This window comes from Kogia breviceps, chromosome 6, assembly GCF_026419965.1.
Source record: "Kogia breviceps isolate mKogBre1 chromosome 6, mKogBre1 haplotype 1, whole genome shotgun sequence".
Lineage (NCBI taxonomy): Eukaryota > Metazoa > Chordata > Mammalia > Artiodactyla > Physeteridae > Kogia > Kogia breviceps.
The window spans coordinates 34,739,534-34,764,419 of record NC_081315.1 but is presented as its reverse complement, the minus strand read 5'-3'; the positions used below and the strand labels follow the sequence as shown (position 1 = coordinate 34,764,419).

The window sequence follows — 24,886 nt, the reverse complement described above, 5'->3', positions numbered from 1 at the left end:
TCCAAAGGCTTTGACTGCTATTTTAGAATAGGACAGTCCCAAATTGAAGGCACTCTTTCTTCTTGAGCTCTCTACTGTATATTAGATAGCATGTCATCCTTAAGTGAAATTGTCCTAACAGTTTATTGTCTAAATTCCAGTTGTATCATGCCAATATGAAAGCCACTGAGTCAGAGGGAATTAAAGTCTTTACTAAATTTCTGTATGGAAAATTTGTTTAAAAAGCCTTTGAATCATTTCTCCTGTAAGTGCCATCATTTCAAATAATTGTGTGCAGTGACTGAGATTTTTTTTCTTTCTTCTTTTCAATAAATTACATTTTAAGGCACCATTCCTATGTTTTGTCATTAATCCATTCAGCAGAATTTACACAATCCTGTGAGTCTTTATGTATATAACATTTTTTTTCTACTAAATTTTTATGACACTTTCAATCACATTTTAGTGAAAAAAATTTAAGTGTTCACTTCTAACTGATGCTGGTAGGTTATAAACTGGGTCTAAGATCTTTCATTTGAACTCAGCTGTTTATAGAATATTTTCTATGAGAACATAGGTGTGGCTGCTAGAGGAACAGCAGTGTGGCAGTTGTGGGTGCATTAGGAATTTGAACAACCTAGATATGCTGTTTATTTATGCCATCAGAACTTGTTTGGGCCCAATTCATTTGATTATACTTGAGTTTATAACTAGGTAGATTAGATAACAACGATTTAAAGAGTTAGCACAGGACACACAGTAACAGAGTATTCATGGTGAGCTGTTTAGTGTCCTCCAAAACTCCAATGAGGAGTTATTTCCCAAAATGACAGTAGTTGCTTACTCTGATATCTTCAAATACCCATGTGAAATTTACTTTCCAGGATTTATTCCAGGCTTCCCAACCAACCCAATCTGTCATGACTCTTTAAGAACCTTGTATCCCCCAGATCATAAAACACAGGTAACAAGGTCTCTGGTACCACAGCTTAGACTATCTAGATAGCTATCAGTGGTTCTGTTTCTTACTAATTAAGTATATACATAGACATAACATCCAAACGTGTATTTTTTGCCTTGAAAATTTTTTTAACATCTTTATTGGAGTGTAATTGCTTTACAATGGTGTGTTAGTTTCTGCTTTACAACTGAATCAGTTATACATATACATATGTTCCCATAGAAAATTTTTTTAAAAAGCCATTTAACATTGGTTCTCCTGCCCTCTCTGTGTTACGAAGTACAAGGTGAAACAACCTGTTATTCAATCTAGAGAAAGTTTGTCAACATACTCAGACTACTGGACCTGCAGGAAATTAGTGGAACGTACAGATCCTTATGTCTTCATAAAATGTATCTCCCAGCTTCTATCATATGTCAGTTCCCAACGAATCAACAGAACACAGCTTCATGTGTTTTGAATCCTACAGGAATAAAACCATCGATGTAATGAATGCATGATGAACTGTAGTGCAATAAAACAGTCACGTTTTCTGTAGACTAAACTGTGATGCAAGACTAGAGTAGACTTGTCCTTAAAAACTGTCCTTTGTGAAAGAAAGTTCTGTTTCTAAGATGAAAGCAAACTGCTACAGATATTTTCTTCTTTTTCTTTAGTTTTTAAATCAGAATGGAGAAAAAATCTATTTACTAGCTGTAAAATAAGCATCAGGAATTTATCTGATGTGTACCACATTAAAATACCACCTGTAATAGGTGTCATGACCTCATTAAATTTGAATAATCTGTTGTTATTCTCCAAGAAGCTGTTTCAAAGGCCAAGTGGGGAAGTAGAATAATGATGTAATTCACTATCTTTTAGTCTTTGCATCTTTTAGTGTTTAACAGTTGTTGTAATTCTCACAGAGATGCAGAATTATTACTTTCTTATAGAAAGAGACACAACAATGGTTTCTATTTGGTATATTTGACCTCCTTACTCCATACATCAGGGAGGTAATATGGGGATTAGACCAGTTGGTAAGTATATCCAGTCAAACTATACACTCTGAACTGAGGACTTATCATAAATGGTTTAGACTATCACTAGGCTTGAAACGAGGCAAACTTGGGTGGCAACACAAATTATTGCTTGACTCAAAGAAATCTCAACACGAACCAAAGATTATCAGGACGGTCTCCATTCCAAGTAATGAGTGGTAAGACAGAGCATGGATCCCAGAGTCTGTAAGAAGATCAGATAGTACCCTTTATCCAGGTAAATGCCCAAAATTCATAGTCTGAAGGTAAGTACCAGGGTTGGAAATATGATGTTATAGTATGATCTTTCCTGTAGAATTTTGACGTTCCCTTCATTCCAGGGATATAGATCCATAAATTGATTCTTATTTGTAAATAGCAGGTGGGCATCACTCTCTCCAATAGTAGCTTGAGCCAGAGTTCTGTTCAGCAGACATATTCTGTTCACCAGAATATTTTTGTATTTATATATCAAAAACCAATGTGATAAGACAGTCATTAATTTTCCTAAGGATATAATAATGAGCCTCACACAGAGATCACTTCTGGTTTGACCATTTCTCATGGAATAATTACCCCATTCACTATATCTCTGAAATTTTAAATTATCACTTTGCTTCAGAGTTTACCAGTTATCGCTTGGTTTGGTGACACTAGTCTCCTTCCATTTCCCCTGAGGTCGGAAATACAACTTCAATTTCTTTGCACCTCCCACTCGAGTTTTCAGTCAACTGTCGTTAGGCAGAAAATATTTTTATAAAAGTTTACTCTTCATGGAAAATTTAAAGGAGAGTCATTGGGCTTCCCTGGTGGCGCAGTGGTTGAGAATCCGCCTGCCGATGCAGGGGACACGGGTTCGTGCCCTGGTCCAGGAAGATCCCACATGCCGCGGAGCGGCTGGGCCTGTGAGCCATGGCCGCTAGGCCTGCGCGTCCGGAGCCTGTGCTCCGCAACGGGAGAGGCCACAACAGTGAGAGGCCCACCTACCACAAAAATAAATAAATAAAATAAAAAATAAGGGAGAGTCATTTATGCTTTGTCTATAGACACAGGGAAGTGATGGGCCATTTGAACTAAGCATATCTATTTACAGATGTTTAACTGTTTCCATTTTGATTATGGTTACCAAACTGCCTTCTAGAGCTTGACAAATAACACAAGTTAGTAAAAGAAATGGTTGTGAAAAAATGGTGCTGACAGTGAACTGAAGAATGTATACATTCCTCTTCTGCTACTCCTTCCAATCCATTGTTGCCATGCAGGAGTACACAGGTCAAGGTCAAGCGTGACCAAATATTGGGAACTTCCAGTTCATATCAAGGTTGAATTCTGGTTATAGTGAAGCAAAAGTGAGAAGCAGGAAATTAAGGTCACATTTAGCTACAATAAACAAAGAAATCATGATTTCATCATGAAAAAGAGGCACAGTGAGACTTTCAGGAGCATTTGGGATCTGGAGGTTCTGTAAATTTTCCATATCTTCCAATATATTTCACTTTCAGTAGTTGGGATCCTACTGTCCTAAATTTCACAAAACCTACTTGGTTTGAAAATTCAGGTCATTTAAATCACTATAGATTAAATGTTTGTGCTTCCCCAAATTCATATATTGAAGCCCTAATCTCCAATGACATGGCATTAGGAGGAGGCATCTTTGGAGGCAATTAGGTCATGAAAGTGGAATGTCTATGTGTGGGATTAGTGCCCTTATAAGAAAAGATATGAGAGAGATGATCTTTCACTCTCTCGTGTGAGGATACAGCCATCTGCAAGCCAGGAAGGGAGCCATCATCAGACAAGATCTGCTGTCACCTTGATTTTGGACTCCCAGCCTTTGGAACTGTGAAAAATAAATATTTGTTGTTTAAGCCATTTAGTCTGTAGTGCTTTGTTATGAAATCCTGAACTAAAACATTAATTTTATAATTCAAAAACTCCATCTTGGATTTTTTTTCAAAAATATAAGCTTTATGGTCATAAGTGGTGAAAGATCCACTCACATAGAACCATGAGGTACAGAAACTTGGTTCTCTTCTGTCAGAAATCTTATGGTTCCAAGTGACATAAATAAATCTTATCTCAAAATAATGCAAAGAAGAAAGGAATTTATTAATTCATGCAAATAAAAATTGCAAGAGTAGAGTATAGTGGGATTTAGGAACTTGAACACTTTTGTTCCAAGTTCACCATCGTTCTTCCACGGACTGACTTACCTAGTAGATGTGGGTAGCCCACATCTCAGGGGTTTATGATCATTCAGGTCCTATAATCCTGGAGGAAGTGATTATACTGCAGTTTCCCTGAGTGTCCATGCATCAATAGAGGAATGTTAATTTCCTCTGTTAGGCTCAAGAACCTCTCCCTTTGGAGATAAGGGATTGTGGTATCATGATACTCTTGGCTTGGAACATATAGTCACTTCTTCATCCAAAAGCAATTAAAATATTCTAGCTATATTTTAAGATATACCAAATTGCAATTGTAGAAGTTCAAAATTAAATTTTATACGTTATTTGAGTTTTCATTATTTTTTAAAAATTTATTCCATGGGGAATAAATTTCAATGTCTTCCCATTTGCAAGCTTTGCTCTTAATAATTTTAGTAAAGCAGAACTTTTTTGGTTCTCAACTTGTTAAATAATTTGATCAAAGATTTTCAACTGATTTTTGAACAAAATGTAACCAAATTTTGTACATTTCATTGTATTTGTTTCCTAGGGTTGCTATAACTCAAAAACATAAACTGTGTAGCTTAAAACAACAGAAATTTATTTTCTCAAAGTCTGGAGGCTAGAAGACTGAAATCAATGTATTGGTTAGGGCCATCTTCCTTCTGAAGGCTCTAGAGATCCTTCCTTGCCTCTTCGGAGCTTCTGGTGGCTGCCAAGAATTCTTGGCATCCGTAATTTGTGGTTGTATCTTATAATTACATCACTCCATTTTCTGCTTCTGCCTTCACATGGCTATCTTTCCTCTGTGTATATCTGTGTATGTCTCTGTTCAAATTTCCCTTTTCTTATAAGAACCACAGTCATTGGATTTAGGTCCCACTCTAATCCAGTATGACCTTATCTTAACTTGATTACACCTACAAACACTCTATTTCTAAATAAGGTCACATTCACAGGTACCAGGGCTTAGGACTTGAACATAACTTTTGAGGGGAAAAAGTTTCACACACTATAGTCACTGATAGAGAAAATTCAATATTTTTGTAGTATAGTTAGATCAGTTTTCATATTGGTTCTCTAAAGACTCAGGCATTTCTTCAATCTAACTGGTAATTAATAAAGAGAAAGTACATTCTGTCATGTTAAAGTATTTCTCTAAATTCAATATCAACTTTGTTACAATATTTTATGTTTATTCATTTTGTGTTTATATAATAAACATTTATAAATATCTACAACTTCAAAATTTGTTTGGAAGCAATTATAAATTATGTATATGCCTGTATCCTGTGTAAATGGAGGTAAGGAAAGATGAAAGAAATGCAAGAACAACTTCACTACAAGTTGAAGGATAATCAGCAGGTGTGCTTTATCAGCACATAAGATTTTTCCAGAAAGGCTGTGCATACCATGAGTTAATCTCAGCTGGTCTGGGTTGACTGTATGCTTGTCTTCAGAGTTACTGAACCTTGGCCAACACTATGATATTTAATAACTGAAAGTAAATGGTATTCTGTAACCATATGTCTGTGAATTGCTTCCAGCATGATATATCAGCCTGTCGACATTGTTTAGTAATAGTTGAATATAGTTTGCACCAGATTTCAGTGGAATATAGGAGTGGAGGAGCAAATTGGGGTTTGGCTTTCAATGGTTAAAGCTAGTCATGTAGCTAGAATATGCTTGCATGACTAGCTTATTGTAAGAGATCCTCACAACAAATAATTCTGAGCTTCCTGGGATTGAGGTACTTTGCACACCCTCGATTATGGTTTAACATGTGAATATGAAACATATCTTTTGCTATCAAGCAGTGGAAGGATAAATAAAGTTTGCTCCTTAGATTTCAGTGCATACCCTTCTCCTGTTGTTGTACTCTATCTTCCACCTGTAATAAAGCTGTTCTGTTAATATAAACTGTTTGGGTCCTCTGAATTGTTTTAGCTATCAAAACCAGAAGGTGATTATTGTGTAATGACCACCTCTGAATAATATACAGAGAATAAAAGAAGGGAGAATTAATCTGCAAGTTCTCTCTTACTTCCTGCTTCTCATTTTAAAAATTTCAGCCCGGTGAGGGCTAAAACTATGCGTTTCACAATAGCATTAACCAACTATTCCACAGCTTCTGAGGAAACCAGGTTTTTATGCCCTCGTATGTAATTACATTCAGGTCCAAAAGCAAAGAAGTGATTCTGCATTGGTGAGGCCCCAACCACAGGGAAAAGGAAGAAGGCAGGCAATGTACTGAGTGCCCACATCTAAATGAATTACCACAGAGTACTCAACTTCCAGGCTAAGGGAAGGAATTTCACTAATACCTGAGAGCACTTTCTCACCTTCCCTATCAAGTTCTACCTTCTCTCAGATAACCAAGAGTCTAGTTTATCTCATCAGATATTAATCGCTCATAGATTCTAATAGATTCTATTTATGGGATTGTACATTCCACTATATTTTGTGCCCAGTTACTGTCATTCAATGTTATTTATATAAAATTCACCCACATTGTTTTGTGTGACCGTAACTCATTCATGTTAATTACAGTATAATATCCCTTTGCATTGTATACCACAATTTATTTATACAAAATACTGCTAATTCACACTTATGTTGATTTTAGTTAGGATATGAATAATAATGTTGCTAAGAATATTGGTTAAATGTTTTAGAGCATATATGTGTGTAAATATATATGTATAAATGTCTTTAGAGCAAACATATGTAAATATATATTTTATATATATATATATTTCTTTTTTTGTTATATACCTAAGAGTGAAACTGCTAGTCAGAAGATAAGCAGATGTTTATCTTCGACAAAGACTAATGCAGGTTTCCAAGTTGCTTGTACCAGTTAACATTTATTTTAGCTTTGCTTTTCATTCCTTTTGTTTGCTTGTTTTTTTTTTTTGTTGTTGTTTTTTTTTTTTTTTTTTTTTTGCGGTATGCGGGCCTCTCACTGTTGTGGCCTCTCCCGTTGCGGGGCACAGGCTCCGGACGCGCAGGCCTAGCGGCCATGGCTCACGGGCTTAGTTGCTCCGCGGCATGTGGGATCTTCCCGGACCAGGGCACGAACCCGTGTCTCCTGCATCGGCAGGCGGATTCTCAACCACTGCGCCACCAGGGAAGCCCTTGTTTGCTTGTTTTTGCAAACACTTGGTATTACCAATTCTTTTCATTTCTCATTCTGGTGGTTGTGTCATGATATTATTTGGTATCTTTAATTTGCATTCTTTTCTGAGGACTAATGATGCTGAGCACTTTTTCAGATATTTATTGACCATTAAGATAACCTATTTTGGTGAAGTGCCTGTTCAGGTCTATTGTCTACATACTATTACGTCAGTTGCCTTTGTTATTGAAATATGCCCAATTAAATTTTGAGCAAGTTGGGGACTGGATTCAGACAAAAAATTTGTGCTTGTCCATATCACATTTGGGATATTAAATAGGTACTCAGATGTGGAGGCAAAGAATGCAGTTGAGTACGTGAGTTTGGGGTTCAGAAAAGAAGTAAGTTTGGAGACATATGTGTGGAAGCTCTGAACTCATTAATAGAATTAAAGCCTTGGAACTGAACAACATCAACCAAAGTAAGGCTAACCTCTAGTGTACTCCAACCCTTAAAGTTTTGAAAAAGGAGAAAATGCCAAAAGGCAGACTGCAAACAAGTGGCTAGTGAGTTAAGAGAGAAACCAAGGGCTTATCAGGTTTAGAATTTCAAACGAAAAGAAGTGTGATATTTCAAAAAAGAAGGAATGATCAACTCTACGAAATAGCACTGAGAGGTTGGGTAAAATGAACACAGATTAGTAAGATAAAATTTATTGGTAATCTTCAAGAAAGTGGCTTCGATAGGAATAAAATCTTGATTGGAGCAAGCTAATGAGAGAATAACAAGTGAAAAAATGGACACAGCAGTTTGGTTACTTCTTTTATGATAGTTGTCATAGAGTAACCTAAAGAACTGTCAAGGATGGAATTTTTCTTTAAAGATAGGAGATATTATGCCTAAGTACAGCTTGGACTTGATCCTGAGGTGAGGAAAACATTGAGGATGGGGCTTCCCTGGTGGCGCAGTGGTTGAGAATCCGCCTGCCGATGCAGGAGACACGGGTTCGTGCCCTGGTCCGGGAGGATCCCACATGCCGCGGAGCAACTAAGCCCGTGAGCCATGGCTGCTAGGCCTGCGCGTCCGGAGCCTGTGCTCCGCAACGGGAGAGGCCACAGCAGTGAGAGGCCCGCATACCGCAAAAAAAAAAAAAAAAAAAAAAAAAAAAAAAAAAAAAAAAAAAAAAAAAAAACATTGAGGATGCAGGAAAGATGAAATTAGACAAGTCACTGTGTAAACTCAAGGGGATAGAATTGTGTATAAAAATGTAGGATTTGGTAGACAGATAATTCATTGAGATGAAACAATTACTCCACAGACAGAGACAATGGATATCAGAGCTTCACATAAGTCTGCTCTCTTGTGCATTAATGGCTAAAATCACATAACTCAGCTCATTCTGATTGTGATAATGGCTCTTGCTGCTCTGGTGTAAGTGAAGTCAGGAACATGGGGCAACCAGGAACACCTATCATGTACCGTGCACTGCACTATTCACATTACAACTTCAACAAAACCCCTTAAATTGACTATTTTATAGATGTAGAAATGGAACCTCTTAGAGATTAACTTATGCAATAGCACCACTTAGCTACCACGTTATAGAGCTGTGATTCAGATACCACATTTGAAGCTTTTTTTTCTATTTATTAGGTCATAAATCAATTAGGTCATAAATTCCTAATTTATGACCATAAAATTCAACAGCTAATGCTGGATACTTCTGAGAGTGAAAGGCACAAGTGTAATAGTTCAACTGAGATAATAGGTATAAACCAAGACTTTCTAGAGAATATGCGGCATATGATCACCCTGTCTTTCCCTCCACCTTTTTTTTTTTTTTTTTTTTGCAGTACGCGGGCCTCTCACTGCTGTGGCCTCACCTGTTGCGGAGCGCAGGGTCCGGACGCGCAGGCCCAGCGGCCATGGCTCACGGCCCCAGCCGCTCCGCGGCATGTGGGATCCTCCCGGACCGGGGCACAAACCTGTGTCCCCTGCATCGGCAGGCGGACTCTCAACCACTGAGCCTCCAGGGAAGCCCTCCTCCACCTTTTGATATCCTCTGGTATTCAATTCAAAGTGTTCTACTCAATTTCAATTTTTCCACGGCTATTTTTAATGCCAATAATAACTTTAAGTTAAAAATAAAGAGGCCAATTACATCTGAAAAATTATAATAAAGACAGGAAAGCTTAAATATGCCTAAGGATTAATTTATTGAAATGACTGGTTAGGAAAGAGATTCTTAAAGAAATAATAAACACAATTCCAGAAATTATTTTTATACATATTTTTGATATGTTTATGGTATTTCCCACTTAAAGTTGAAATTTTGTTGAATTAAACTTTTGAAAATATAGAGTTTATGAGTCAAATTCAAATTAAGATGAATGCCATATAAAGCATAAAATAAATAAAGGAGTAAAGTTTCATTTTTTTCCATGTCGACTCATTTAAAAACTATTTTGGCAGCATGATGCAAGGATTGAATAGTTGCCACATTTCTAGTCGCAGTCAATTCTGTGGAATAGAGAATAAATATAGAATTAGTTATATGGTATAATTCTTCATCTCTCCCCATTTGTAATTTTGGTGGGACTAATTCATAAGAGAAATTTTATTTGTAATTTTGGTAGGACTAGTTCATAAGAGAAATTTTATTACAAATGCACCATATTGTGCCCTATCTTGAAGGCATATAAAAGTTCCTCTAGGATCAAATATCAGCTCACTTGGAATTGTTTTATGCCTACTGGATCATGATCAGAAGAGGATTCGCATCTTAAGAATCTCAAAACTACATTCTATTCCCTTTTTAAGTCTTATGTCTGGACTAAGAAACTGTATTTTTACTCATAAATTAAAAGACAATATATAAATTTTAACTGATAACTAATTGAAGTTCATAAAGCCTAAGTTAGAAATGTGAATGCAATTGATCTTTAAAATAAGCTCTAACATGTTTACATAAAAGTAGAAGAAATTATTTTCAGTTTTTTCTAAAAATGATGATAATCAAGCATAAGGATATAGGCAATTGAAAGAAAAACAATCAAATCTGTCAACAGCACATACATACAATTTTGAATTATTTGAAATATAAAAGATACAAAATTTCAGGTGCATAATTAATAGTCATTGAGAATAAATTGATAATTAATAATTAAATTGGCATACTGATGGAAGTTGCCACTATTTGGGGCTTATCCAGGAAAATGAAATGTAAAAAGATATTAACTATAAAAATGATCAGTCTATCTCCAAACTCCTAAAGCTTACCAAAAGTGAGGCGGGGGCATTAATTTTGAAATCCTCTTAGACCTTAAAAATTAAAAAATAAATGAATAAATATACAATTCACCTTTTGGCAAGAACACTTTCCCGAAGAATTTCATGAGTATTGAAATAAACACCTCAGTATTTTGCCCTCATATGCTCATACATCAAAAACAAGATGTGAAATGAGGCATGTGGGGAGATAATTGTGCACAAGCAAAACTTCAAAATTGTAGAAAATAACAAACTTTCTTAGGTTTGTTATTCCCAACCAAATGAGGTTATCAAATTTAATTCTGGCTTTAGTACACCTTAATCCTCTTTATCTAAATTATCAACAGACCAATTAAATCATAGTCCCTGAAATTATTTCTTCCCAATATTCAGTGTCTTCTACATAGAAAGAACAATTATATCAGAATCTCCATGGGTAAGCCTAGACATTGACATTTGGTGGGGGGAGGAGTTCTCCAGGTTATTCTATTTGTAGCTAGTGTTGAGAACCACTGATCTAAACTATATGCATTTTAGAACCATTCATTATTCATTTTTTCTTTTATTCTAGAGCTTTCAGTTACTCTAACATCATAGAAACATCATAAGTGAAACAGCACAATTAGTAAATTTGGACTTACAATAACAGGGTAGAGCCCCCGGATAGGACCAAGTACAGGCTCCTGGTACAGCAGAAGGGTCTGGACGGGCATATCTCTCTGGAGGTAGGGCACCACTTGCTGGGGAATAGGCAGGACTTTGGGCTGAGAAAGGGACTGCAGGGGCTGAGGAGGAAACATGGGGGTAGGAGGAAGAGTATGGGGAGGCTGGTGCATCAAGGACTGGAGCAGAGGCAGAGAAAGGTGCAGATTTTCAAGATCATTGAGAGTCAGGCTCTGGCTTTCAATAAAGGGCTCTACTGGAGATTTAGTGAAGGGCATGTCTTTATGCTTAGGAAGGATAGTCTCCTTAGCTTTGGGGACTTCCATTATTTCACTCTGAGGGAAAGGCACCACCACAGGGGGCTGAGCAAGAGACAGGACGTTTTGTGGAAGGATAGGGTAAGGGATTGGCCTAGTGTAGGAATAGACTAGAGGCTGTGGCTGGGAAAAGCGGCGGATTTTATCCTGGCGTCCACCCTGGAAAGAAGGACAAATAATCTTTGCGTCTGTAATTCAGTTATAATTGACATTCATGATGAATTAGCCTCCCTCTTTTTTAAACAATAATTCAGTGAAAAGAGAGAAAGAAAATCTTTCACTTACTTTGGTTAAGAAATTATTTGGGGTCCTGTGAAGATTCATGAGTAAAATGCCCACTAAGGGATTTCTCATTAACCCACTTCCTTCATAGGTGAATCCACAGAGCCAAAAGAAATCAATGTTTGGAGATTTCAAGACTTGTTTCACCTTTTTCTGTGTTGCCTGCAGAGCTGTAGCTATATACTTAGGTCTTCAGAGGGTACAGACTTTTCAACAATGTGTCGATAATAATCAAAATTGTTTTCATATAATGAATTAAGATCTATTTTAAAAAGACTTAAAGAGATAACTCCAAGGTTTATTTTTGTTTGTTTTAATGAAAAGTAAGTTTTAATTTGTTTTTTTAATTCAAGGAGTTACTTAACAACAGCAAACTTCTAGTGCTACTTCCCTTGGTAGAAGGTGGTAATCTTGAGTCTTTAAAGAGGCATCAATTTGTAAATTCATTTTGATTTAGCAAATATTTGGTGTAAGTTCCAGACAATCTAACTTAATTGGTAAAACAGGAAAGTTTAAATACCACAATTAGGTAAGTATGTTACCACAAAAGTAATTTAATTACAGAATTTATGTTGTTCCCAGCCCTTATTTTTAAGCAAGCTCTGCTATTTAATAACTATGTCATATTGCCACACAACTGTGTACTCAATTGTTCTGCACCTCACTTCTCTCCTGTGTAATGGAAATACTTTTAGGAACTTCACACATTCATAAATGTGAGTATAAAAGCTACAGAATGCTAATGTAAAATCACTGAATATTCACTGTATGCCAGCTCATCAATCCTGGGGGTTTATGAATATTCTCAATTTACAGGTGAAGAAATCCAGGTACAGATAAACTTGGAGCCAAGGTTATACAGCTGATAAATGATCAAATTATGATTTTTGCCACACTGCTTCCCTCCTCTCTTTCCTCACCATATCCATCTTGAGAATAAGGGGATCCCAGTCCCCTATCCAGAAATGTTCCTACCAAGGTGCACTTATTGAAAACAGGTATACTATTAGTAAAATGAATAAATCAATAGTTATTCTTAGGTATTTATTCTAAATTCTGGAAGCTGATTATGTGTTTAAAAATGTGTTTAAGGGCTTCCCTGGCGGCGCAGTGGTTGAGAGTCCGCCTGCCGATGCAGGGGACACGGGTTCGTGCCCCGGTCCGGGAAGATCCCACATGCCGCGGAGCGGCTGGGCCCGTGAGCCATGGCCGCTGAGCCTGCGCGTTCGGAGCCTGTGCTCCGCAAGGGGAGAGGCTGCAATAGTGAGAAGCCCGCGTACCACAAAAAAATAAAAATAAAAATTTAAAGATGTGTTTAAGTCTTTAAAAATATTTTCACCTTCTCAAAGTTTAATTTCTTCCACTGATGTTTATATTATTACCATTCTTTAGACTGAACATGATTATTACAAGTATGTTTGCATGTATTATGTTTCATTATAATTTTCAAAATATACTAATCCTGAAAGAATTACCTCTGTTTGCTGATGTTCCTCATGTTTAAACTTCTCAATTTTCTGCTAAAAAACAATTATACATAAAGAAGTGTTATTATTTGTAAAAATCAAACAGGAAATTTTGAAAATATGTACATTTAAATATAACCGTTTTACCTTGTTGATGTGCGTAACAGATTCCTTCCGGAAAAAAAAAAATCAGGTTTAGTTTTAATGAACAATTCTTAGTTGTCAACATACATCAGAAAATGAAGACATTTAATAGGTTAATGCAGACGTATTGTTTGATAATATCATTAGTTTAATTGCTGAAACTTTGTTACACTATTCTGAATAAATCTGTTGTATAAAAGAACAGATGATGCAGTCAAGAAAGAAAAGAAAATTAGTGAGCATAATACTGAAAGAGGCATTTAACAGAAGCTAATTTCTCTCTATCACCCTGTTCCCTTCTTATGGCAACAAATGATCTCTAATACCCTCATCTAGTTCTAGAAGAAAAGTCATTGAAAATATATGATAATAACCATTGATGCATTTGTTAATCATTCTTAGTTCCCTTGTTATGTTTAGGCTTCAAATGAATTGTAAGAAATAGATACCCTCTCCTAAGGACCTTATAACCTTTGCAAAGAGACAAAGTATATTGATGTACCATTTAACTAACAGGTGATAACAGACCCCAAAAAGAGTGGTGCAAGCATTAACATCTACATGACTCCCCCAGGCAGATTTAGGACGGCACTAATTCTCACTGTCTCTTATTTACTAGATTGCTATTATAATAACAAAATATGTCCATTTGCATGTCTCTCCACTCTTTACTAAGGGCATCCCTCTTTCCAGTTTGTACCACAGCTCCTAGTCAAAGTCTGATACAGAAAGTGCTCAATAAATGTCAAAACCGGGAAAGAGGTTAACATAGAGAGTTCAAGATAGAAAAGAGGACTGTATAGTTCATCAAAAAAAACCCAAAACAAAACAAAACGCAGGGCACAGTGACACAATTCAAGTAGCAGGCAAACTTAGAAACTGCTAGAATACTAAATCTTTTAGAAATTTATTCTGTCTTTAAACATATACAGTGGAAATTTACATTAGTTACCTGTCAGAACATAGCTACATTGGCTTAACTGCCCTAATGTAACACAAAAAGAAAGTACAATATTTTTTTGTTCTAAATTTGGGAAATTGTCTCCGAATGAACGTTGTCTTACCTCACTGCTTGAAGGGCTTTCCGCAGTCTGCAAAGGAAAAAAGAAATCAACAATCAGCTGAGTCTTCTACTAGATCATCAGACAGTGTTATTACTTTATGGTTGGAAATTTTTGTCTGAATAAAAATATCTTACCTCACCGGATACATTGAGTTCTTCTTTCTATAGAGAAAAAAAAAGACACCATTGTAGTTCCCATAGCTAGCCCATTATTAAGCATTTTTCCTACCTAATTTTTACCTTCCTTATGGAGAGCTATTTCACAAATTTGAGAAATAAAAAATGTTATATGTCTTTTGAGAGACTTGTAATTGCTTTTATGGCTTTCAAATTTAGTATCTTTTTATTGGTATATTTTTATTTTACCTTAAGAGTTTTTTATAGGGGTAACAGGAGTTACTTTGTTTGAACACTTTTTTATTATGATTATGAATATGTTTATGATTATTTGTCTTCTGGAGTAGCATCCTCTGTTGAATATACACAGGTAGGAATCAGCCCAGTTCCCTAGAGTAAGAGGTATGTATATTCCATCACTGGAATAAGATACATTTATCAAGATTGCACATGCATGCAATTGTATTTGTGCAATATTACTCATTTTTTTGTTCTTATGTGTGTTTCTTCTTGTTCGTCTGCTGCTTATTGGTCTGTTTGCTTTTCCTTTAGGGACTGGTGGCACAATACTGTAGAAGCATTTGACCCAGATTTGTGGTCCTATAGGATTCTGTTGAGATAGTGGGTGAAGGTAAATGATTTTCTTAGAAGTCAAAAAAAAATCTGAGATCCTGCATTATTTATACATTTAAAATGTTGGTAATACTACATTCTAAAAATAGGCAGATAGTACTATTTCTTAGTTATTTCAAGATTTTTTCTGTACTTACCTCTTTTGCAAGGGCAAGAGCCAACAAGCAGGCAAGGATGAGGACCTTCATGGCTATTAAGTCCTGTGAATGGGGAAATGAGGAAACGGTATATTACTTGTCAATCTAATATATTTTCTTATTTAGGTAGGATTACTTTCCTTTAAAAGAAACCAAAGGTAACGTAAAATAAAAATGTCTGGGGACTTCCTTGGAGGTCCCGTGATTAAGACTCCATGCTTCCACTGCAGGGGATGCAGTTCAATCCCTGGTTGGTGAATTAGGATGCCGCATGCCACATGGCATGGCCAAAAAAAGAAAAAAAAAAAAAAAAGAAGAAGAAAATGTGTGTATTTTAGAAAAAATACTAATAGAAGTTTTATCGTATGACCAAGGTCAAAATCTACTATGGCTCCTTAATCGTACATACCAAGTTTATATTTCATTGCCAGCCATTCAGATATTTTCAGCTAACAGCCCTATCCTACTTTACTTCATCTCATTCACAGTACTTATGAGGGCTTTTTTGAAAGACAGAATAAAAGTTACAAATATTTACAGAAAGATTAATTAGTTGATTCATTTATTCAAAAATATTTATTTGGGCTTCCCTGGTGGTGCAGTGGTTAAGAATTCACCTGCCAATGCAGAGGACACGGGTTCGAGCCCTGGTCCGGGAAGATCCCACATGCCATGGAGCAACTAAGCCCGTGCAACACAACTACTGAGGCTGCACTCTAGAGCTGCAAGCCACAACTACTGAGCCCATGTGCCACAACTACTGAAGCCCTCACGCCTAGAGACTATGCTCCACAATGAGAGTCCATCACAACGAGAAGCCTGCGCACTGCAACGAAGAGTAGCCCCCGCTCACTGCAACTAGAGAAATCTTGCTCACAGCAACGAAGACCCAATGCAGCCAAAAATAAATAAAAATAAAATTAAAAAATATATATATTTATTTAGCACCTTTTATTGTCAGACATTGCTTAGGTGCTGGGATTTTAGCAGTGAACAAAACATTAGGGTCTCAGTCCTGTTGGAGCCTCAGTTCTATTGAGAGGCAACTGATCAAAGAAAATGTATACAAAGAAGATCATATTTTATTTTTATATTATTCATATCTTATTCATATCTTTATTTCCAATAAGACCACCATTTTCATTTTAGCATTTCTTTTATTTGCTCCACTTATCCAGACATTTTCTTGGACTGATTGGATTCTCTCTTCTCCATGTACATCCACCCCTCAGTCTTCATCCCCACACGCCTCATGCCATCTCTTCTCCTTTGTCACACATAATTTTAGAGATCATACACTCCGTTTATTTTCTCTCCATAAAAATATGTACTTATCCCTTGATGATTTACCAAGATGCCAGGTTCTTTTATCCAATCCCCACTCTAGGCTACTTCTCCTTGGAGCATAACATAAAATATGTTATCACTTTTCACCAAAATGTACTAAATGGTTGGTCTTGTTGCATTTCTATAAGTTCTGGTAAAAAATAATGTTTGTGTCACCAATATCCCTTGACACACAATCTTCAATCCCAGATTTTCAAATTAAATTAAGAAATTTCTTTCTAGATTTTTCTCATGGGTGCTAATTCTATATTAATTGTACTTTACCTAACACTTCTATAAATTTCTAAATAATTTTTTACTGACATGACTCAAAAAAAGAGTATGGTACTATAATAGATTTCATTACAAGTAGGGAAAATATTATTACATTTTCTTTATTTTATAATTAGCATTTTATATACAGATTTTCAAGCAAGAATTTTATTATTGACTAATATACTTATTCTTTCTATCAGATCATATTTTTCCTTAATTTTTGTTTTCTGGTCATCTCTGTCAGATCTAGAATTTTTGTACAAAGTAAAACACTTTGTTTCTCTTTAACTTAATTCTGTGTTTCATGTATCTATTTTAATATTTTTAAATAGTATAAACTAAATGATAAACTGGGAATTTGGATGTTCTAAACAATTTTGATAAATACACTCTTCTTCTAAAAATATTGTCCATTTCTTGACTACTCTATTTCTTGACTCAGTATGCTACTTCTATAAACTATTTGTTGGCTAACACTTTCTCAGTGAAGAACCTAGGGGTAAGACGGGAATAAAGACACAGACCTACTAGAGAATGGACTTGAGGATATGGGGAGGGGGAAGGGTAAGCTGTAACAAAGTGAGAGAGTGGCATGGACATAAATACACTACCAAATGTAAAATAGATAGCTAGTGGGAAGCAGCTGCATAGCATAGGGAGATCAGCTCTGTGCTTTGTGTTCACCTAGAGGGGTGGGATAGGGAGGGTGGGAGGGAAACGAAAGAGGGAGGGGATATGGGGATATATGTATATACCTATAGCTGACTCAGTTTGTTATACAGCAGAAAGTAACACACCATTGTAAAGCAATTATACCCCAATAAAGATGTTAAAAAATTTTAAAAAATTAAAAAAATTTACTTCAAGAAATAGATCTTTTAATATAGCCTGTTAACTAGTCGTGTACTAAAGAAAATAGCAATCACTGTTACTACATTTTGTTAGACTCAGAAAACATATGCTGTCATTATAATTTTTATCAAATCTTTATAGGCACTTCTATTTTTTTCAACCTAAGTGCTAAAAATATTGTTAGCACTATCTTAAATACTCTAATGTTTAAAGATATATTTTAAGCAATTATATTCTTTCTATATCTCAACTTAGTTTGAAATAAAGATGAGGAGAGGATATATTGAATTTATATCTGAAATTCTTACCTTTTTTCTGAAGTAGAGGAAAAGAAGTGAAGGAGGAGCTGAGTGGATAACGGTCTGCTTTTGTGGCTCTTTATATACAGTATTTAATGGCATGCTAATTTTGTGGTTGAAATAAAATCAATAGTGAGTTTGAATTCCAAGAAGTCTGCATGATTAGAAAATGAATTCTTCCTATTATCTGTCCCCAGAAATTCTGAGGAGCATTTTAACAAGGGAATAATTCACAATCTGATAAAGGAAATGAAACTGTCCAGTAACTACAGACATTGGCTGGGGGACAGTGATGTTCTGGCCCAGTCCCCAAGTTATTGTAACCACAATAAAGTCTCTTAGTACTTCGTGGGTCTTCAAGATCTTAATTGTGGGGAAATTCTAATAGATACCAGAGAGACACAAGCCACACAAAGGACACAAGTTCATGCTAACCTGAATAGCTGTTAGTGTTTTATGCTGTAATGCAGAAAATGACAAGCTAACAAGTCCATGACAGTAGCTTAGACCCAAAGACGGAAGAGAGTTATAGGCTAAAAGGAAAGGAAGAATAGGGTCTTGAATATGAGAAAGAAGTCTCTACAATTAAATCAAGTAGCGAATCTGAGTCATGAATTGCAAGGAGCAAGGAGTAGATGGAGATGAGAAGAGAGAAAGAGAAAGAGGTCAGATAATGATGGGCAAAGCATGCAATGATCCTAAAGAACGTGAATTTTTTTTTTTGCGGTATGCGGGCCTCTCACTGCTCTGGCCCCTCCCGTTGCGGAGCGCCGGCTCCGGACGCGCAGGCTCAGAGGCCATGGCTCACGGGCCCAGCCGCTCCACGGCATGTGGGATCCTCCCGGACCGGGGCACAAACCCTTGTCCCCTGCATCGGCAGGCGGACTCTCAACCACTGCGCCTCCAGGGAAGCCCAAGAAAGTGAATTTTATTCTCTAGATAGTGCAGAATTGTTGAAGGGTTTTAAGACAGAAAGTAACATTTAGAGAATACTTCTACAAAATGAATGATAGTCGTACAAATTTATTAAAACGGGGCAGTCCAGGTTTGGCCTCATATCTTTTACAGTGAGTCAATGTTTATCAACTAGTATACATGGAAGGACAAATGAGGGAAGGAAGGAAGAAAGAAAATGAAAACCCAGACAGGAGGAGGGTCTTACTCAAAGTACTACAATACAGTCTGAGCCAGACCTCAAAAGTACTTTTTAGGTGCCCATTTACAAAAGCAGCCTTCAAGTTTCTTTGACTCTTTAGCAATTGACGTTCATAAATGTAGTTGTATTTGACACAACTCATTTTTAGAAGGTTTGTTTCTTCTATTCATTGCCTGTAATAGATATATTCAGGGCTTCAGGACAGATAGATGCCTTTCTAAAGTAAGCACTTTAGCGTAATTAATAATTTTTCTTCACAATATACTTTGCATTCATATCATGCTAGATGTGTGTGGGAGAGGAACACACCATACAAGTTTTGTATTGCTTAGAAAACCCAAGTCAATGTCTGCTATGTATTTGAATTATTCAGCTAATCTTCATTCTAAGACTGTTCATAGGGAGCCAGGAGGAAGCCATGAAAAGAAATGATGAAATGACTCCAGTGTCATAGATATAACTAGAAAAGGCCTTGGCTGCTCCATGTGCCTTTATGTGTTAGCTCTTGGTTGCCAAGGCCACAGCCAAAAAAGTGTGTTTTCTGAGAAAAGGAATACAAAAGCAAGCATGCCCTACCCATTCAACACTTCCTTTTTATTTTCTCAGAAAGATATTTTACATATTGTGCAATAAACACAGGATTGCCTTATGACTGTCTCTCACCAAGTTTGAATTATATTAATTGATATAGTTATGGACTCAATTGGGCAAGAAAAGTAGGTAAAACTTTGATCAAGGAAATCACTAACAATACAGTAGAGAAAGGAGCTTGTCCAAGGGAAAATTAAAAAGCCTGAGATTTACGATAACATCAGGTGCCACGGGCCAGGTAAGCTTCAGAACACAAAGACCAATAAGAAGGAAAGCACCATGTGGACAACTCAGGCTTTTGCAATGTATAACTTAAGAGTTGCCATTTTTATAAGGCAAAATGAGAATTTCATACAGGGAAATTTTATAAGATAATTCTGGGTGAGGAGCAAGATATAATCTAAGCAAGATGTTCTAGTACTATTTGTTATAAGCAGAATTTGTTCAGCCAAAGCTTTTTCCCATATTGAATGATGGATCTGAAATATGCAGTCCTGCGTTTTGGATATATTCTAGCTGAAACCATGTAAGTAATACCCTCAAGAAAGAGAGCAATAGAAAAGTTGTATAAAGAGTACAACAAAGGGACCAAAAAATGTTCAGAAAATAAGAACTAGAAGAGATATTGGGAATTCCCTAGTGGTCCAGTGGTTAGGACTCTGCACTCCCATTGTGGCGGGCATGGGTTTGATCCCTGGTCAGGAAACTAAGATCCCGCAAGCTGTGTGTCATGGCTAAAAAAAAAAAATAAAGTTAAGAGATATCATCCATATGATGTCTTAAATATATTTTAGAGAAGAGGAAACTGAGGACCTGGGAATTTGTATTATTTTTTCAGGATAATATAGCTATTTAGAGATAGAGCTGTTAACTAAAAACTTCAGTTTCCTAAAAAATAATTGAGGTACTGTTTAATAACTTCCAAAACATGGGGGCGGGGAGAAGGAAAATAAATAGGATTTATATAATAATTCAGATTTAGGAACAACAAAACACAGAATTAAATAATTCTGACAAATTATTAGGTAGGGATAGATAGTTTAGCTTAGATTATTTATGTAGGTGGAGTATTTTAATTCTCTCCATGAGATCATCCAAATATAATAAAATAACATCTTATTTATGTGAAATATAGCTATTAAGATTAATTTATAAAGTTAATCAAGAATCAGGGAATAAGAAATATGTTCTGTGAGCAAGCAGACACCATGAAAGCATAAAACCCAGAACCCTGATTCATAGGACACACTCTTAATCCTAATTACTCTCCCTTTACATATGCTCATAAATATCACTCAAGTTCAAGATACATTTATTGAGCACATACTACATGCTAGACCAGTATTTTTCAACCTTCATGCTATTGATATTTTGGACAGGAGAATTCTTTGTTGTGGGGGTTATCCTGTGTGTTGTAGGATGTTTAGCAGCTTCCCTGGCCTCTACCCGTAAGATGCCAGTAGCACCAACCACACAGCTAATAGAACCCAAAATGTCTCAAGAAATTTCCACATGTCTCCTGGGGCAGGGCAGTGAAAAATCATCTCACATTTAGCAGCACTGTACTGGATGACTTGAAAAGTCACACAAAGAAAAAAGACAAAGATGGTGTGGTTCCTGCTCATTATCAGATCATAAATGTGGAAGGACATGAAAGTATTTTCACCACTCCATAATTTCATCCTTCCTACTTTCCTATTCCACTTCCTACCTACTGAATAAACCCTTTTTTATATCTGAAGCCAAACATTATTTGGTTTCATCAGAATATAGGATATTTCAACCATCCTGTCAGTGCTTCAGTGCCTTTGAGTTCCTTATGTCTATATACACCTCTTTCCCACTTTGAATTTCAAGGGAATTGCTATTATCACACTTGTATACAGATATTCAAATCCCCTACTTGTCTCTGATTTTCCTATACTGTCTTACCTAAATCATATCCCAGGTTAATCCGAATTCTACCTTCTGCCCCTGTGAATGTAGCTGACAAAAAATACTCAACCATGACAATTGTTCTCACTATAAAATGATATGCAGCAGTCACACATTCTCCCAGACTTTCTTAGACTATTTAACATTCAAAGCAACAACACCTCTACATACTGCCTTTCATTGGTTTCCTGTCACTCCCAGATTAAAATCCAAAAGTCATTACAGTGACCTAAAATACCTTACATCATCAGGCCCCCTGTTGCCTCTTTGACCTCATGTTCTGTGTATTTATTCTCACTCTAGTTCCTGCTCTGTCCTGCTGGCCTCTTTGTTATTCCTTGAGCACAGTAGGTGAGCTGCCACCTGATAGCTTTCCCAGCAATTGTTTTTTTTTTTTTTTTGGTATATTTTACTTTTGTGTTATAGTATTATTTCCTTAAGAAATAGATATGCCTGTCTCGCAATAACAATGAGGTGTTCTCCTACCATCTATTCAAATCTGAATGAGTTCCAAACTTTAAAAAATGTTATTTTACATTGAAGTGATATAGTTTAAGTGCAAATATAGCCCAACTGTGTCTTACTATCTTATTACCACTTATCTTTACTAGAGCAACATGGCCTAATATCTCATGATTTAAAATGAGCAACAGCTCTATTTTCAAGCCTATCAGGTTATCTAATTCATCTTCTTTGAAATACAGACATATCTCCAAGATACTGCAAGTTTGGTTCCAGACCACTACAATAAAGCAAATATTGTAACAAAGTGAGGCACACAGATTTATCGGTGTCCCAATGCACATAGAAATTATGTTTCCACTATACTGTAGTCAATAGCATACTTGACTAAGTGTGCAGACTTTATGAAAATAGCACACTTATTTTATTAAATATATATTTTATTAGATTTTAATTAAATTTTTATTTTATTATTTTATTAAATTTATTTGATTTTACTTACAAATTTATTTTCTTTTATTTATTAATTTATTTTAAAGTTTTATTCTATTAAATTTTAATTAAAATTTTATTTATCTAACTTAATTTTAATTAAAACTGTATTTATCTTCTTGAATTGTAATTAACATTTATCTTATTGATTTAATTTAAAATTTATTTTATTAAAATAGCACACTTTATAAAAATAGCACACTTAATAAAGGATGCAATAGCATTATGTCTGAAAACAATGTTCATACCTTAATTTAAAAAATACTTTATTGCTAAGAAATGCCAACTATCATCTGAGACTTCAGCAAGTCGTATCTTTTTGCAATAGTTACATCAAAGATCACTGATCACAGATCACCAGGACAAATATATAATAATAATGAAAAAGTTGGAAATATTCCGAGAATTCTCATGGAAAAATGGTGCCAATAAACTTGCTTGATGTAGGGTTGCCACAAACTTTCAATTTATTAAAAAAATGCAGTGTCTTCAAAGTGCAATAAAATAAGGTGTGTGTCTCCAGAAGCTGATTCCCTACCCCTTAGCACCTCTTTGAAACTTGTGAAATACTTCACTGCTTTAAGCTGAATTTTTCTCCTCTGTATAATGAGAATAGTGTTGTTGGCCCTGTAAGAGTTATTGTGGAGATTAAATTTGATAATATCCATAAAGTAAATTAGGGAATTCTGGGGACACAGAATATGCCCAAAGTGGTAGCTTTTCTTATCATCCTTCCACAGAAAATCAAATTCCCTCTAAAACATTTGTCATAGAACAAGTCTCTGCCTAAATCCCTCCCCAGATGGGACCCTCTCCACTAAAAACCTACCTGATTTAAAAAATTTGTTTCTGTTTAATTATAGTTTTAATAATATAATTAAAATTACAGTTTTAGAAACTTCTAAAGGTCTTCCTAATATTTGATCAAAATGATTAATAATAGACATATTTCATGTATTAATTTTCTATAACCATTTATCAATCTAATAATTATTTTCAGGCAATTTTAAACATCAATTAGCTTTTTAAGGATCCACTGGCTTTCCCTCTGTACAAACTGAAGCTCTTAAGGAAGGGCTATGCCTCTAAGATTTCAAGAAATCTCTACAGTAGTAGGGTCAAATATTCATACTACGATCAAAATAATAAATAGGAGGTAGGAGGGCATTTATTAAGCTGTCATTTATGACAGGTACTATCCAAAGTGCTTTACATAATTTTATCAGTAAGTGGCACTCAAAAAGATTCAGCATCCTGCCAAGGATCACAGATTTCAGAACATAGGCTCATGGGAGTTTCAATTTAGTCTATCTGATTCTAAAGACCACTTATGGGAAACAACATGGAAAACTGATATACATATATTGGTAATTAAACAATTGTCTTCTTTCCTTCTTACTTGCAAATAGGTAAGAATTTACATTTTAAAAACTTTTTTGTCTAAATTCTGAATTTACTATATGATTTCAAAAATTCTACTTCACTTTATGAACATAGTTGCAATCAGTGAATTTTACATAATGAACAATTCTTTAGTTCAATCTATTTGATATCAGTTGACCTGATCTGTCTCATGGAGATTGTTTAATTGAAGATAATTATTGTTAATTTCTTTCTTTTTAGTACAAATGCTATCAGCATTACCAGCAACGGGCAATCCTCCAAAATCCCCAGGTATATCACCAATATCAACTAGCTTTGAGCCCATGGATTCACTTTAAGAAAACTCCTTACTACTTTACTTACTCTGGTAAGTCTACTTCTTCCAACACCCCCAGTAAAACGATAGCTGTATAAAAAAAGGAATCAAATAAATAGTTTTAACAAGTGAATTTAAAGAATTTTTAGGCCGGAAATTATTTCACAAATGTTAAGCATTCATTACACGATAACATAAATACAGTAATAAAAATTGAAATGATTCCTTATTGGACTTAAAACTTTCCTTTATGTGTTTACCCATGTATTATTTCACTTGAATCTTATAATAATTCATTCGTTGTCAGAATAGAAATTATTATTTTTGTTTTACAACACAATGTTATTCAAAATTATTCAGTGTCTTATCCAACCTCTAATTAATATGTCAACCATTGTTTTGTAAAGCCAAACTTTGGCTTAAAGAATGCTTATTTTTCTAATATGAGAAGTAAATGGCAA

The 24,886-nt window shown here is 35.5% G+C and overlaps 1 protein-coding gene across 4 annotated transcripts in view; it reads right to left on the bottom strand.

Moving 5' to 3' along the window:
• Nucleotides 1-9,443: 9,443 nt before the first annotated feature.
• The window catches only part of CSN2 (casein beta), a 43,369-nt gene continuing 27,926 nt past the window's right edge, over nucleotides 9,444-24,886 (bottom strand). For 2 of the 4 annotated variants that reach the window (XM_067036914.1, XM_067036915.1), the window contains exons 2-8: nucleotides 15,338-15,400; nucleotides 14,586-14,612; nucleotides 14,452-14,478; nucleotides 13,391-13,414; nucleotides 13,253-13,297; nucleotides 11,157-11,654; nucleotides 9,444-9,765 (exon numbers count right to left, since the gene is read on the bottom strand). In XM_067036914.1, the coding sequence (XP_066893015.1) occupies nucleotides 9,760-9,765; nucleotides 11,157-11,654; nucleotides 13,253-13,297; nucleotides 13,391-13,414; nucleotides 14,452-14,478; nucleotides 14,586-14,612; nucleotides 15,338-15,388 (678 nt within the window). In that variant the 5' untranslated portion in view covers nucleotides 15,389-15,400 and the 3' untranslated portion in view covers nucleotides 9,444-9,759. Of the gene's footprint in view, nucleotides 9,766-11,156; nucleotides 11,655-13,252; nucleotides 13,298-13,390; nucleotides 13,415-14,451; nucleotides 14,479-14,585; nucleotides 14,613-15,337; nucleotides 15,401-24,472; nucleotides 24,516-24,886 lie in introns of all 4 variants that reach the window. The other 2 variants (XM_067036917.1, XM_067036916.1) reach the window with 2 other exon arrangements.